At 38.1% G+C, this 17424-nt stretch overlaps 1 protein-coding gene across 2 annotated transcripts in view; it reads left to right on the top strand.

Moving 5' to 3' along the window:
* Positions 1-312: 312 nt before the first annotated feature.
* LPGAT1 (lysophosphatidylglycerol acyltransferase 1) overlaps positions 313-17424 on the top strand; it is a 41638-nt gene continuing 24526 nt past the window's right edge. Inside the window, exons 1-4 of one of the 2 annotated variants that reach the window (XM_026695789.2) lie at positions 313-647; positions 2016-2237; positions 3221-3488; positions 16348-16466. In XM_026695789.2, coding sequence (XP_026551574.1) covers positions 3251-3488; positions 16348-16466 — 357 coding nt within the window. In that variant the 5' untranslated portion in view covers positions 313-647; positions 2016-2237; positions 3221-3250. Of the gene's footprint in view, positions 648-903; positions 1465-2015; positions 2238-3220; positions 3489-16347; positions 16467-17424 lie in introns of those variants that run through there. The other variant, XM_087933090.1, reaches the window with a different exon arrangement.

The following is a 17424-nucleotide window of genomic DNA, read 5'->3' as shown; positions in this document are numbered from 1 at the left end:
CACCACCAATCTTAATCTCCTAACGCGACTTTTTAAGTTCAAGACTCGCTAGCCACGAAGTGTACAAAAGGCCGTGGCACTGTCAGGTCGCCCATTCATATCCTCTTCTTGCTGCCGGTACAGCCTTTCAAGCCTGAGGACAACGGGAAGGGCTGCTAAATCTCTTTGCATTTTTTACTGGCTGCAATTCTTGTCGCCGTTTCTCCGCTATTCTGACTTTCGCGTTCCTTTTAGAGGGAAGAAGGACGCGCTTTCGCTGCCTCTTCCGGGACCGGGGAGGGGAGCTGCGAGGGAGGCGGCCTGCTGAGGCCCAGCCCGCCGGGAGTTTGGCTGACTGGCGGGCGGAGGGACGGACGAAGCCGGACTGCTAAGCTTCGGCTCGTTAGAGGGAGCTATCGGCCGGAGACAGCGGGGCTTGCTGCAGCGAGCGACCTGCTCCTGCCTTCGCTTCCACCTCCTCGAGAGCCAGCGAAACTTGCCGGCGAGCCGAATTAGCCGCAGGAGAAAGAGGCGGCGTCGAGGGGTCACGGCGCAGCCTCTTCGCGGCAGTCGAGGTGGGCGAGGGCCCTGGCGGCCACGGTTGCCACCGTTATGAATCCGACGGGCTCCTCAGAAACGGCCCTGGAAGGAAAGCCGCCTGGTCGGAGGTAGGAAAGTCCCCACCCATCCTTTGCCCGCGAGCGGCACCTCTCGAGAAGGGAAGGGGGCGCGAGATGAGTGAGGGAGCCTCAAAGCTACTGTCGCCCTGGCTTCCCAGGGGCTCTTCGGGAAACAGCCCCTCCTGGGGGAGAAGCTGGGGACAGGCTCTTGGCGCCCTTGAAGGGACCCCCCACTCCTTGCCGCCCGAGGCGAGGTCGGGGCACTTCCTTCTCATTGGCGCTCTCTTCAGATCCTCCCCTTGCTTCTGGGTGAGCAGCGCGGCGTGGCGGCGGTGATGGAGGAGGAGGAGGGCGGCTGTCGCCCTTGAGGAAGCTGCCCTGGAGCCCGAGGTTGAACTTGAAAAGGGACGTCATGTCCACGGCTGCCTTCCTGGGCTCGTTTTGGGCAAAGCGGGGAGTTGCCTTGGGGAACATGACCCTTTCAGGGCTTTCATTCCGGGCGGGCGGGCGGGAGACGACGGAGGTCGGTCGGAGGAGGCGAGCGACCCACGAGTGTCCTAGGTTGGCAACGGTGCTGTTTGCGAAAGGTCCCTCCACTTGAGAGGCTGAGGAGGCGCACCGTTAGTGCCCTTGAAAGAAGTTCTCAACCGGGAGGAAGGAGCCAATTCAAGTTCCTGGGAGAGACCCATTCCCAACCTTTATAAAGTTTGTGGCCGGGTTTCACCCGGAATGTACTTTGTTCCCGCTAGGATCCTTTCTGTTGGCCCTGAATTGGAACAAAGGTTGAAGATTCCAACTCCCCGCGCCATTAGAGGACGCCAGGGGGAATTCCAGTTTTTTTTCTTCTTTTTCTAGTGAATATCAGGTAATAGTGTATTTCAAGGGACTTCATATAGGTGAATGGGTCGCTCTCGATGCTTTCGAAAAGACCTTCTCTTCCGTTACTTAAACAGCGTAAATGCTTCTGAGCACACGCTTAGTTCTCTGTTTGGCCTGGGCACGAATAGAGCTCCTCTTTTCTTTGAAACCCTTGCAAACTTGGGCATGTCCAAAGAGCTCGAGCCTATCTCCCGTGATCCGAAATATTCGACCGCGGCGGCTGAGATTTAAGAGATCCTCCGCGTCTTTTTCCTGCCTTAAGGCGCTCCGATATCCCAACAGGTGCGGGAGTTGCGCTTGCTGCCCTCTTCCTCCCGGGAGGAGAAGCGGATACGCCAACCGGGGTGATTCGCGGTGGAATTCTGCCTCTTCTCTTGGGGAAGGCGCGCGAATCGCCCTAGGCCCCGAATATTGTGCAAACGTTGTTAGGGTGCGATAGGTCCACTGGACGGCGCCTTCCCTTGTAACGTGGCTGTCTCCGGCATTTGTGCTCTTTTCGGGCTCTACCTCCGTTGTTTGTTTGTTTTACCCCCTCAGAGAAGTGCAAAGGAAATAGGGAGTGTTCCCAGCCCATTCCGTTGGGTCCAGGCCAGCAACCTCCATGTCCATGAGACCGCCGTTATCCCGCCAGAGTTGCAGCCACTGCCTCCACTTCCTTCTTCACTGGCAGCCACCGATCAAGGCACCCCCCTCTATTGCTAAGGCCATCAGGCCCACTTCTCTGGGCCCTCCTGTTCCCTTTCCTCTGCGCAGCAGAAGGTGAGTGATCCAGTAAATAGTGTGGGCTGAGCCTGCCTTTCTTCTATTCTTCCCCAACCCTTTAGTATTTATTCTACATACTCCAAATACAAGGGTTGAATTTAGTAAGTCCTACCCCAAGATAAGTCCTTTGGGATGGAGTCTCTAGTCTTTGTTCCCCTTTCCTCCCTATTTGTCATTTAAATTGATGCTTCCTTTTGGATTTTTATTTCACTGTTTCCTTCTTGTACTTTAGGAGTTGAGATAATTTAAATCATGTTACTAATTAATGGGTTTGTCATTTTAAAAATCATTTAGAAGAAAGCATTTCTATAGTGCTTCATACTAAAATAAAATCTCAAGGCATACACTTAAAAGCATAATAATCTGCACGTTTTCATTTTTTTCCTTTACCTATATTTCCTCTTGCAGAATAAAGGACAATTACAATTTTTATGGAGGAAAAGCAAAGGGAATTGTTTGTCTCAAAATATCTGCCCTTTGTACATCATAATTAGGTTTTCTGTGTTACCAAATAGAATGAACATTTCTTTAGTACGCTTGCTGTGGCATACTTAAGACATTGAAAATGAAAATATACTTCATATGCAAGCATCTTATTGAGAGATAAAACATATCCTTATACATGTATAATCTTGTAAAATGTATATTCTTGTAAAACATAAACCCTAGCGGTATGAGGAATAGTATGAGCGGTATGAGGAATAGTTTTGTAAGATTTCTTCTAACAGTTGTGAATATAACAACAATAAAGATTAATAATTCTCATTATTAGCCTGCAGTAAATTTTATTATGGTTTTAAAAAAGTATTTGAGAATGATCCTTAATGTAGTAATCTAGAAAATTAAAAAAAATATGAAAATACTTGCAAAATATATTACAATATTTTTAGATGAAAACCTTTTTGATCAAGAAGGATTTTCTAAAAAACAAGAAGTTGTGTACTTTGTGCTGAGTAATTTTTCTCTTTCTTGTCCTGTAGGAAAAGACTACAAACTTCTGTGTGAAAAGAATGGCTATAACTGTGGAGAAGGCCCAAAGGGCAGGCTATATATTTCTGAAAGCAATGTTAAGATTTAGCTTCATGGTTGCAAATAACCTTGTTGCTATTCCATCCTATATTCTGTACATGATAGTACTGCAACCTCTTCGATTGTTGGATAGTAAATGTTTTTGGTATATCGAAGGAGTTTTATTTAAATGGCTTTTAGCCATGGTGGCATCCTGGGGCTGGTGGGCAGGATATACAGGTAAGAACATTTTCTTGATATGAAACATTTATATATACAGGAATAAGTCACTGGCAGTGATTACATGATATATTCAACCACATTTAGGCTAACATGATATATGAACCTTACATATGCTGTTATTTTAATTTGCTATGCAAACCATACATTTTGGTTAATTGATTAAACCATAGTTCAGTTAAGAATATTGTACAAACAGCAACTATGTTTACATATATTAGTATATTCTTAAACTATTTTCATGTGTTTTTGCACAGGTACAAAAATATTACAAATTAAGTTGTCTTGTCCACATTGTTGTACCTTGTTTAAAGTAATGTAAAGTATACATGGCAGCTAAAGAACCCAGTACCAAAATGATTCTATTAACTATATATAAATGAGTTCTGAAGTTTATTTAGTCTACTCTTGCCTCAGAGGCATTCGTAAGCATGCTTTTATTTAATACTTTTTAAAAGGTAAATTGATTTTGAAGAGAAAAAAAAGTTGTATTGAAGTCAGATTCGTTTGCAAGTAGTTTACAAAAAACTTCCATTTTTTGCAAAAGAGCAGGTTATATTGAATCTGCATGTTATCCTAGATACTGTTATTTGGGTTGCATTGAAATTTGTGGGTTGGAAACTTATAGAGCTTATTCAGCACATTAAACCAAAAGGTGGTCTGTTTGCATTTGTAGCTTATCATATTGTACAAAGTCAGCTGTAGTGATTTGACAACTATAGTGTATGAGCTGTGTGAATTTAATCAGGTTTGTTCAATAAATCACAGTTAAAATATGACAGACTAGTACATGAAATCAGCCATAGTGAATGCTGAAGTTAATACTATTTTTTTTATAATGACCATCACGAATGCTATTTTGAATAGTTACAGGAAAAGATACTCATAATAATGGAATTGAAAGATACCCTTCAAACCAGGGGTGTCAAACTCACGGACACAGCTGCACCACATGACATATTGGGACTTTTTCCCCTTTGCTAAACTTGGCTTGGCCAGAACGTGATGCATCCAACCTGCGGGCCAGGAGTTTGACAGCTCTGCTTTAAACCATGAAGGTCAATTCTCTGTTCAAAGGAAGAATTCTTATGAAAACAGTGATAAATTGGTTGTATACATCTGCTTCTGCTAAACTCATCCACTTTTGGGGGAATCAAAAGTGCTTCTTTGAATAAGTGGTTGTCCTCTTTCTGTTAGGATTTTCTTCTTAACATTCAGTTGAAATTTGCTGTCTTGTAACCTAAATTCATAATTCTGTATCTTTTTGGGTTGATGGAGAACAGATCTTGATGTTCAGTGTTGTACCCTTTCTGGCGCTTAGAAAAGTATTCTCATATCCTCTCTCAGTTGTCTTAATGGCAAAACATATCTAATTCCTTCTGTCTATCCTTCTAATCTCATGATCATTTTCATTGCTGTTTTTTGAACTTGATCCAGTTTGGCTAATTCTGTAAAGTATGATGCTTGGAGACGACAGAATTCTGGTGACAACTAATAAGTAGTACTGAAGTAGAATTATTGATTCTTAAGATTTGGAAGCTGTATTTCTGTTGATATATTCAAAAATTGCATTTGCCTTTTTGGCAGTCACATTGCACTTGTGATTCAAATCACTATTGCAGGGGTGTCAAACTGGCAGCCCATGGGTCGGATGCATCATGTGCAAGCCATGCCCACCCCAGCTCCGCAAAGAGGGAAAACAAAGTGAAATGTCACATGATGACAACATGACACTGTGAGTTTGACACCTGTGCACTATTGAAAGATATTCCCAAGTTCGTATCTGTACATTTGGTTTCTGCTCCCTATTTAAAATTATTATTTTCAGCCCACTTATAAATCCCATTGCCATCCCATGCCACCCATTGTTAATTGTTTCTGTCTTCTAGCATATAAGTTGTTCCATCATTTATGGGTCAGCTGGACCTATAATAAGTATTCTCTTTTGTCTGAATTAAGCCTGAAATAAAAATATTTAAAAACGTGAGGATGACCAAATTCTATCGTATTTCAGATGCTTATCTGTTGATAAGCACACATTCTGTATGATTTTGATACCTGCTCTAAATCCACATAATTTACATCCCATCCAGGTCATATTTAATTACTGGATCATGCTAATAATTATGTTTGTGAATTATATACACAAATATAATCAACACAATTCATGAATGATCAGTAGATGCTGCTTTCATGAAAGAAATCTGTATAACTTCTGATAGTAAGTAATTGATGAAGAGAAATTCCTCTGTAGATGCAGCATTGCGGTTGGTATGATCTGTAGGTAATAGTTCTTCATGCTTAAGACAACTAATTTTTAAAATAAAGGGTGTGTTTTAAAAATATTTGAAGGGAAATACATAACTCTTATCTGTGAGTCTATCTGTTTTTTTCTCTGATATCCGGACATTTTAAAATAAGTTGTAGGTGCTTTTCATCTTACAATTTTGGGCTAATATACAATACAGGGATTTATAAAATGCAACCTTATGCAACCTGTATTAATTTTAGCAGTTCAAGTTATTGAATTTCAGCAGTGCAGTTTAAGATAGAAAATTTTAAAAACTGTTGCAGAAACCTAAAATGTGGCTGTGCTATTTTCAAAGCAATTAAGTATAGTTCATGCCACCCAAAAGTTGTCTAAGTTTATTCTAATAAAAAGTTGCCAGAAAATGTTAATAATTAAAAATGAGTTTTTATAATACTGTATTGTCTAAGGCAGTCTGCCAGTGTATTGCTGTTCTTTAAATTAATTTTGCAGATTTATACTATTTGTAACACGAACAAGAATGTTAACAATATGACATAACAATATGTCACAAATATTCGGTCATATATATCTAGGATATTTTGGTTTGCACTTCATATCAATTCAGTTTGAAAATGCTCAACTGAATCTGATACGAACAATGAGTAAGTTTCTTACTTTAGTGACATATACCAAGAAACATGACAGTCTTAATTTGCTGTGGAGGAGCTATTTTGGACAGCCTTCCACCTAAGTATGTAGTAGATTGTTCACAATAACTTTCTTCCATATAATTTAAAACATAAAATTCACAGAAATTGATCAGATGGAGCCACCAGAGATAGGATTGGCAATGACTTATTCTACTCACCTTCTGTCACAGTTCCAGTTCCTCATAAGTTTTTGAAGGAGAGAAGAAAGGAGATCACACAATAGGAGAAGCCTATGTTGTATGATGGATATTCTATGGTAATTATTTTCTCTGGGTTTAGAAACTGAGAGGGATAAATAGCCTCAAAATGCCCTCTTTGTAAAAGTACTAGTAACTAACCTTGGATGCATGTGGGTAAAACCTTGGATATAAATTTCCATTTTCAAACCTGGAAATGTCCAGACTATTGAGTTCAAATGACAGCATTAGTTAAGCATGATGTAAATCAGAGGTGGCATTCATCCAGTTCGGACTGGTTCTATCTAACCAGTAGTAATGATTCTGCACAGTTTGGAGAACTGGAAAATTGCACCACCTGTCCCACCCCACCCTGCCCTATATATCTTGCCTTTGCCATGCGACCCAGCTAATTGCCTCGCCTCCACGCCTTGCCCGCTCTGCTCACCAAAGGTAAGCATGCCACTGCTCGTCGTTCACCTCGACCTGGTCGGGGAATGCGCCATTCTCTGGCTCCGGCCTTGCCCCAGAGCCTCTGCCTGCTTGCCATTTGCCTCAGCTGGGTTGGGGAACATGCCATTCCCCTGCTCCGGCCTTGCCCTGGGCCTCTGCCTACCTGCCTCTGCCCCCCTCTGGCCTCAAACTATGCCCACCAGGGCCAAAGCAATTTATTCGGCCTGTGGCATGCTGCGCTAGGCTGAAAGGCCATGGGGGGCAGGCGGTGTGGGCTCAGGAGGGCTGAAGCAATTTGGGAATGGACTGGACAGTTCTTCTTACCTGTAAGAAGTCCCACCCGGAAAGCACTGCAGTGGAGATCTTGCAGCCACTTCTTCTGTCCCTTGCCGAGTCTTGGTTGCTTGCGGAGATGGTACATGTGCTGTCTGGGTTGGCAGCTGCTTCTCTCTGCTGCTGCTCTTGCTGGTAGAGCATCTTGTGCAATTTAGCAGCTATGAGCCACCACTTTCTTCTAAGTCCCATCCGGAAAGCACTGCGGCTGAGGCTTTCAACATGGCTGCTGCTTCTCTGTGCTGCACAGATTTCTGGATGTGACTTAGAAGAGAGCGGCGTTTGAAAGCTGCTAAATTGCACAAGGCGCTCTCCCAGCAATGTGGAGAGAAACAGCCGCTGCCTCGAAGAACCAGAGATGGAGGGGAGCGGGCTCCGAAAGGCTTCTCAGTCGAGCCTCGCCACGTGGCAGAAGCCATGTGCATACGCATGTGCGGATGCCCCACACACTCATTTTCGGCGAACCGGTGGTAAAATTATTTGAAGTTTGTATTAGAAGATATTCTCTAAAATCTTTTTTTTACTATTCTTGTTACTACATACCTTTAGTAAACATTTCAACTGAATATTTTGCTGCAGGTGCAGACAGGCTTTTGATGGCAAAATAGTATGGGCACACCACTGCTACAGTATAACATGATAGGATTGTCTGGGATTAAGTTTTTAAATACTTGTATATTGCCACATATATAGCGGTCATCAAACAACTCATGAGAGTTTAAAAATGTTTTTTATTTCTTATTTCAAAATTACGGGAAACTGCACTGTTAGCTTTTTTGGTAGAAATGTCATTATCAATGGACAATATTTTTTTTCAAGTTTTGCTTCTTGAAAAATGTTTGATTATTATGAAGACTCCTTCAAACTGAACCTAGTTTGAATGATTATATCATGTGGAAATCTTGAGAAATATGAAGTTAATTTTTAATGACTATATTGTTTTTAATTGCATAATGTTTCTGACATGCTGCATGAGTTCAATTGGGCTAACAGCATTTTGCTGCTGATTTTTGTTTGTACCCGATGTATGATGTATCTTGCTGAAGTGTCACCAAAAATTGGCCAGCATTGGTGGATTCCAGTTGTCCTGATAATATTTTTCCATTGTGGCAATGTCCTGGTGAAACCTTTCACCGTGTTTATCACTGCTGCACCTAGAAGTCCCAAGTGTGAATGCAGAAAATGAATCTACAATGACATGTGAATTTCATTCTCTTGTATACTATAAGAAGTTTATCAACCAACTGAATGTAGTTTGGTGCTCTGGAGTTGCCAAGAACTTTCTCAACTACATCCTTGGATGGTTTCCAAGTGATTTTCTCTGGCCACACTAATGGATCCTTGGACTGCTTGTCATTGATGACATCTGATCTGTGGACCAACAATAATGCCTTCTTTAATATTGGTATCAGTTATTCTTGGAAACATCTGTCTCAAATAACAAAAACCACCTCCACTTGTTCATTGCTTTCACAACATTCTTAATTAGTCTGAATTTCAAGTGAAGCAGAGGCAAAAAATTTTGTCAGGTTAAATGAATGGTTTGTTTTTCTGTCTTGGAAACAAATTATTTCAGAGTGGCCATTGGTTTAATGCAATGTGACTCTCTTGCATGGCTGTCCCATTCGCATATGTAACAATAGAACTTGGTACATCTAAGCTGCATTCCAAGTAGCCAGACCTGCTACTTTTAGATCTTAGCTATTCCAGTTGTACTTGGTACACTGGAAGGGCTTCAACAACTGTTCCATGTTTTTATGTTTTTTTTAATGTGTATAACATAGCCAATAGATATGAAGTGTGGACATTGCCATTGTGTAAAAACAGAAGCTTTCTATAAAATGATATGTGATAGGTTAAACTGAGGGTTATTTTTGTGATTAGCAGCTAAAAATCTCTTTAAGATACACTTCAAATCTTTGTTGTTCAATATATTCAGTGACACAACTAAAGGGTGCTTGGGATCACAAAAATTGGGTGTGGAGATTGAATATAACATATCCATTGCAACCTTAAGGCTGTAAAGTGATCTCTGTTTATCATAAAATTCTGATCATTCATTCTTCAAGGTGAAATGATTTCACACAATGCTTTAATTAGTTAATCAAATGAATGTAAGGCATTTATTGTATCTTGGATTTCCCAAGTTGTAATTAGACCTAGTTCACAAGTTCTGTAAGAGGTATTTGTTTTTGGCTTATTGATTAAATGACAACACGATGCTAGGCCATAAACCAAGTTTTACAAGGTATGAAGGTTGAGTTCATATAACAGTCTAAAAGCACAGACATATAGATCACATTTTGCCTTACAGTAGTGTGATGTGTGAATTCAGCCAGACAAAGTAAACCTCTTGGGTGTGAATCAAGGATGTGTGTTTGTGCTCTTTTATGATTGAACATTCGAGGTAGTCCTCAATTTACCACTATTGAGCCCAACTTTTTTGTTGCTAAGTGAGATATTTGTTAAGTGAATTTTGCCCCATTTTACAACCTTTTTTGCCACAATTGCTAAGTAAATCACTGCAGTTGTTAAGTTAGTAACAGTTGTGAAATGATGCTGCTTCCTCATTGACTTTGGTTGTCAGAAGGTGTCAAAAGATGATCACATGACTCTGGGACACTGCATCCATCATAAACATAGTCAGTTGCCAAACATTTAAATTTTGATCATGTAACCATGGTGATACTGCGATGATGGTAAGTGTAGAAAAACTGTGATAAATCACTTTCAGTATTGTTGTAACTTTGAATGGTCACTAAACAAACTGTTGTAAATCAAGGACTACCTGTAAATTAGTCTATTTGAGTTATTTGGAATTGTTATAGTTGTTACTAAGGTATAGCTTGTTTTCAGGTTTAATTTTAAAAAATGCTTACTCAAAAAGAGTCGCAGAGTATTTCAGCCTTTATTTGAAACTTCCAAGCATAATTAAGAAAGCTGCTTAAAGCTGTTTAAAACAAAAGGAAGTGGGTTTTATATTACACTTTTGTTAACTGTAATTATGTCAAGCTTATAAAGGAAGAATTCTGAGAGCAGTGCTGCTATATGTGGAAGTCATAATTTGCTAAGGAAAAAGAGTTTTTATAAAATTGCTTTATAGTGGTACAGGTAGTTCTTGACATATGACCACAGTTGAGGCCAAAATTTCTGTTGCTAAGTGAGAAGTTAAGTGAGCTTTGGCCCAATCATTCTGACCATAGTTGCTAAGTGAATCACTGCAGTTGTTAAGCTAGTAACATGGTTGTTAAGTGAATCTGGCTTCCCCATTGACTGTGCTTGTCAGAAGGTTGCAAAAGATGATTATGTGACCCTGAGACAGTGTAACTATCATGAATGTGAGTCACAAGCATCCAAATTTTGTTCACGTGATCATGGGGATGGTGCAACAGTTGTAAGCATGAAAAACTGTTGTAAGTCCTGTTTTCAGTCTTGTTGTATTTTGAAAGGTCACCAAATGACCTGTTGTAAGTTGAGGACTACCTGCATATGCTTGCTTCTGAAGATTATGTTGGTTCCCTGGTTCTTTTTCAAAAGATGTTTCTGAATGTTTGGTATCTTTGAAATTGTAAAAGATCTATGGCATTTGGACTGGTCATTTCTCTTACAAAGTTTAAGAATTCTTGAATTTACAATAGAGTTATACAAACTGACAGTAGAATTAAGAAACAATATCAGTACAGTGATTTTTCTCTTTAATGCATAATGAATCTATCTGTTTAAAGAATTTAATAAGTCTGAAGTAATGAAAAGTCAATAATAACTAGATTCTTCAATGCTCCTCTGCCTAGAAGAAAACAAGCATCAAATTTCATGTATGAGATACATAAAACTGCCCTGGCAGGGGGGAAAAAATTGAACATCCTGCTGCCGTCCTTTAATTCTTTCCTTACATTTGTATCATGTGCTTTACAGTTATATCATCTGCTATCTATTATGGAAGCATTTGACTTTCCCAGGTGTCAACATTTTTTTATAGCTATTTGCTAAAACTGTTTGAACTGTGATAGTTGAGATAATGTCTATTATATCTACATTTTCTACGGGTAGTAAAAATTCATCACCTGTGGAAGAACATATATTTAGCTGTTTTCCTTCAACTTTAAATGTAATTGAGAAACCCAGAGCTGATAGTTTGCATCTTCCACTTATAGGTTTTAAAATTGACTCCAGAGAATGCGCTCCCACTGTAGAAATAGGATCAAATTTTTAAAAATGTAATGAATATCTTTAACTGCTTCTCTTCTCTGTTCTTTTGTCTAACGTATACATATAAATGATCTTGGAGGAACAGTGGCTGTAACTGGATGGAAGGGAACAGTTCTTCAGCAGGCTAGATGAAGCCCTGCAGATTGCTGACTTTCCACAATCTCTTGTCCATATGAATCACAATGTTTCTGTAGGATATTGTGTTGCATTTTCTGATGGAAATAGGGCACATTTCTGAAAAAGAAATGGTTAGGTTGTTTGACATCAGGTGTGCTTATTTATGACTGATTAAAGATAAAGATAAGCATAGAGAAAAACTTCTACATACCATTCAAGAGACAATCAAAAAGCCAAAAAAGAAACAAAAAACCCCTAAATACCAGCCATCAATTGGATGATCAGAGATTAACACTAGACCAGGTGTGTCAAGCCCAATCGCATCATGGGCTGTATTGTGATGTAATGGGATGATTTTTGCCTTTGCAAAGCTGGGGTGGGCATGGCCAGTGTGGGCCGTACCCAACTTGTGAGCCACCAGTTTGACAGACCTGCATGGACCAACAGTCAAGAAGCAAACAATACCCCACCCCAATCAAACTACCAACTCAGGCAAACAAGCCAAAAGTAAACAATAGCTCAGTCAAGGAACCACCAAGACCATCCCCACTAACACTGTCAAATCAAATCAGAGCAAACCCTACTTCCTTATTAGCACTGATATTACCCAGTTTGGTAATGAAACGTTTGCAGCAAAACAGTCAAGCTCAGAGAGCATCAACGACCCCTCAGTTCAACCCTGAGGCTACAGATATTCTCTCTTTATCAGCAGTGGCTTTTTTTTTGTAACCCTTGTCATGGACAATATGTTGTTGTAGTTTTCTTGAGGATAGTCTTATGAACATCGACACTTACCAATACAAGAGAGGACTTTAGTTCACCTGGAGTATTACTTGCCTCATTTTCGTGATTTGATCTTGGTTGATCACTCCTGGGAAGGGTAACAATGAGGTTGAATTACCTCCATGGTCTGCCTGACAGTGGCCTGATAGAGTCCAAACTCTTTGGAAGTAGTTTTATTTGATTAGATCTATCGGTCTCTATCTAACCTTTTGGACCTCAGGGACCACCAAACTCATAAATTTAAATCCCACAGACCAAAAACCCTGGGAACCCCCAAAAAAAAAAAAGTCTGCAGGAATATTCCCCACCCTGTTTTCCTACGGATCAATCATTCTTTATTTTTGGGATCACAGGATACCGTCTCCAGCTCCATTCTCAGGGGAAGAGAGAGCGAGACTTTTGGCTTCATGCAAGGAAACAGCAGAAATCTTTCTTTATCTACCTTCCAGTCAAATACAAAATTTATGATTTATTTCAGTGGAACTTTTAAAAAAATATCAGATATTTCTATGCTACTCACAGAAAATTCTTATGCAACCAACTGATGAAAATGTTATTTCAATTGTTAAATTTGTTTTTATAGTTAAGGGACAGTGAGTTAGTTTGCTAGCATATTCTTCTACCCTGTTATACAATTGTTAATCTGAATGAAAATCAAATGAATAATGGGATAAATATGCTGCTTCTCAAAGATGGTTTCTGGTAATCTAAAATATTTCAGACTATTAATTTCATTTCCACATTTATTTTTAAAAATTGTCCTTCATTTCAATAGTAGCCAATTTGTGTAATTTCACCAGTTCTTTTCTAAAAACTTCCAATGTTATTCTCCACCAGTTGATAGAAATGGCAATCTAGTATTCAGTAATTACTTTGAATACCTTCTGTTTCAGGAGGGAAGGAAAAAAGACCTTGTAATATTTATTGTACTTAGCTTAAAGTCTGATGATCCTGTTTTTTGTGTGTTTACTGAGCAAATCTTTTGTGAGAATATTTTAAAATAATACTGTAATTCTACTAGTGCTTTCTGATGAAAAGATAATAAAAGAATACAGAAAGCAAATAATGTGTAGTGGACTATGCTGAACCAGTGATTATCTTGAATATGTTGTTCTTTCTCATCCTTGAAATTATCTTCAAAATACCCAAATATTATGTTTTTTGAAGTTTCACTTTTGTAGCTGGCTACATGCACAATTCATGGATTGTATCGTCTTTAGGCTTTAGTATCTTCTAATTTTTAAGTACATTTTTATTTCTCAAAAGGAAATGTGAAGACTTTGTTTTCAAAATATTTCTCAATTATCAAAGTGACTTACAGCTTGATCACAGAATATGACTGATTTGGATAATGTGCTGAGTTATTATTAAAAGGCACAAAATACAGTTGTAATACCTGTAGAGGGGTAACCTCATTAGATGAAATATTGGTTGTCTCAAGCCTTCCGTCCCAGAAACCTACCATTGACACAGATGGTAGTTCTTCCTCCTGCCTTGATGCAGCATCTTTGTTATCTGATGTTATCTTTCTTCCAGGGGGGTGCTGCATTTGATATTCTTCCCCTAATTTCAACATTTGAGAGAGATGGAACTCCTATAGGGCTTTATTTTTTACATATATTCTTTGTTTTTCGTATATGCTTTTTTTCAGTAGTTTTTTATTGTACATGATATAAAAATAATAAAACAGGGGTTTTCTTAAGAAAAGCTTAGGATCTTCAGATTTGTTAAGTACAAAAATATTTAAAATTGCTTTAGGAATACCTTAATTTTTTCTGGTTACGAATAGGTATAGATATATCTTTTTATGTTTGTATGTGAACTTACATATTTTAGGAGTTATGACACGTCTACTAGCTAACATCACCTTAACCTGACCTTGCCACTTGAACATTTTTATGTTTGAAAATGTGTATGTGTATTTTGAACATGATAAAATTTAGATTCTGACTAGTCTTGTCAACTGCATAAGAATAAGAGACTGTTAGTTTTGCTTTTTACAGAGGCTTTGAAGATAATTGGTAGAAGACATTTATGTTCTCTCAGGATGGCTATTCCTCCATAGCAAGCTTTAAAAATTTAGAACTCTTAATTACATATCAAAAAAAATGTGATAATTATTTACAGATATATTTCCTTATATCTATCAATTTTATAAAAATTAAGAGTAGTAATATTTTTCAGTCTTAAAACTTAATCTAATTTTTTTGGAACAGCATAATTATGATTCTTTTCCATACTGTATTTTTTCTTAGGAACATTTTGTAGCCTCCAATGTGTTGCATGTAACCTTATACTGAACAGATAATAAAATTAAATATTAAGGGAATCGAGGCAACTGTAGGATATATTGTAGTGAGAAAATTCTATGTTAAAATTCCAGAGTGTAGTTAAAATTAGTTCAGGTTATTTTATAGAGTAATATTTAGGAATTGACATTACTGAGCTTTCCTAGATAACTGAGCTTTACATTATTACTGGAACTTATTGGAACTCTTCGTGGAGATCATTCTACATTTCTAGGTGACTATTGGGTGACTGACTATATTTCAGGGTTCTTTCCTTTCCTTAATGATTACATATGAAGTTAATAGTTCAGTAATATTTACAACAGCAGATGGTTCATATGGAAAAATTCACAAATGGATACTCAGAATTGTTCAAGCATCATTCTGTCTACCCTGCAAGAAAAGTAGCCAGCTTCAGTACGGTATTGGATCAGTGTTAGTATCAGTATGCTCATAGGAAAACCACAAAGTATGTCCATCATCAGGGAGTGGATTTTAAATGCTGAAAATAAAAACAACCCATAATTGCCCCATGGTACTTTTGCAGCTCTCCTTGTTCTACTCAGTCATGGGCTATCATCACATGACATTTACCCATGGTTAACAAAAGTTGACCCATTTTGGGGGTGTTACCATAATATACATCTTGGCTGAATTTGTGTGAATTGGAATTTTATGATACACTGTATTTTTCTTTGATTCAGTATTGTTTGTAGACACTTTTATATCCCTGTGAAGGAAAAAGTTTCACTATATGCAGGTCTTTGTCATTCATCAATGTTTTTAAAGTTTTAACTATTTGGTATCAGAATATGAATGCTTGAATTAAAAACTGAAGCACTGTAACATCCTTGCCATCTTTGTCCAGGCTGAATTGGTATGCGATTGGGAGATTTATGGAAAATATCAGGCGTAAAAAATTAAGGAAATAATAATAGAAGAATGCAATGGTAAATCATTTCAAGTTTTTGAAAATTTCAAAGGCATAATCATGAAATCACCAGGTGTTGAGTTCACTTTGAAAGAGACTTTGTCTTATCATTGTTTTACTTATTTTCAAAGATAGTTTCAACATACATATTCAATAAACAATACATAATAATTTACAAATTTAAAAATAGAAAACCTAGGGTATTTGTTTCTGGATTTAGACATTTACCTATCAGATTGCTACATTTTAATTTTGCCTCATTTTTATAAGCCTTCATTTTTTTTGCCTTGTCATTGTTTTACTTATTTTCAAAGATAGTTTTTCACATACATGTTCAATAGGTAGTATATATAATTTACAAATTTTAAAATGGAAAATCTAGTGTTTGTTCCTGGATTTATAAGTTTTACTGCAAGATTACTACATTTTAGTTTTGCCTCATTTTTATTACTTCATTTTTATATTTTGTGTATTATATTTGAAGTAATGCAAATTTACCAATCAATGTTGGAATACCTGAGAAACATAAGTTATTTTCATCTATTCTAAATTTGTATAAGTGACCGTTATTTTAATTCAGTCTGTTTTTTCCTTCTGCTTTTGGACAGTCATGGAATGGGGAGATGATATTAGAACAGTTTCAGAAGATGAAGCTTTGATGCTGGTGAACCATCAAGCAACCGGAGATATTTGCACTCTAATGATGTGCCTTCAAGACAAAGGCACGGTATGCTACTTTGATAGATATTGTTGATATATTGTACTTGTTGAACAGTCAGAGTAATTTTTTCAGAAATATAACATCAGAGAACTAATGCATAAATATCCATCCAATACTTTAATATTTTATATTTTTTATATCTTCTCAACTTATATTATTTACATGCCTGTGCTATAGAAGTGGGACACACAAGTGTTCAGGTCAGGCAGGCAGCATTTCTGTCTTTCTGTCTGTTTATCCCTACCTGCCTACCTACCTGCTCTGATGTATAGCCATCACAATAAAAAAAATAAAAATTTGAATACATGTAGTCCTCAACTTACAACCACTCATGACTGACGTTAGAAATGGCATTGAAAAAAGTAACTTCTGATCATTTCTCACACGACCATTGCAGCATCCCCATGGTCATGTGATCAAAATTCAGATGATAGGCAACTGACGTATATTTATGATGATTGCAGTTTCCCGGTGTCATGTGATCACCTTTTACAACCTTCTGATAAGCAAAGTCAATGGGAAAGGCAGATTCACTTAACAATCTTGTTATTAGCTAAATTGCAGTGATTCACTTAACAAGAAAGTTTGTAAATTGAGCCAAAACTTACTTAACAACTTTCTTGCTTAGCAATGGAAATGTTGGGCTCAGTTATGTTCATAACTCCAGGATTACCTGTATTGAAGTTAAAATAGACATTTAAAGAACAAAATAATCAAATCATTGGACAGTTAAAGGTCTGATGGAAGGCATGGATGGATCTTCACAAATTTGCTAAACCCTGAGAGAATTAAGGCCAGGTTTAAATGCAAGTGAGTGAATGCCATAGCAAGAGAAGAGTCACTCCCACGTGCCAAAAATATGAGCCTTTGATAGTATAGATGTATTTAAGAGGACCTATATTTCTGATCTTACAAGTATAACAAATTTGTAATAGAAGAAATTTGTCCCTCAGGTAACCAGAGT

The sequence above is a fragment of the Pseudonaja textilis genome, chromosome 1 (genome assembly GCF_049901715.1).
Source record: "Pseudonaja textilis isolate UNSWEBS1 chromosome 1, rPseTex1.2, whole genome shotgun sequence".
Classification (NCBI taxonomy): Eukaryota; Metazoa; Chordata; class Lepidosauria; order Squamata; family Elapidae; genus Pseudonaja; species Pseudonaja textilis.
Note: the sequence above shows the minus strand (reverse complement) of the source record. Positions and strands in the feature narration are given on the sequence as shown.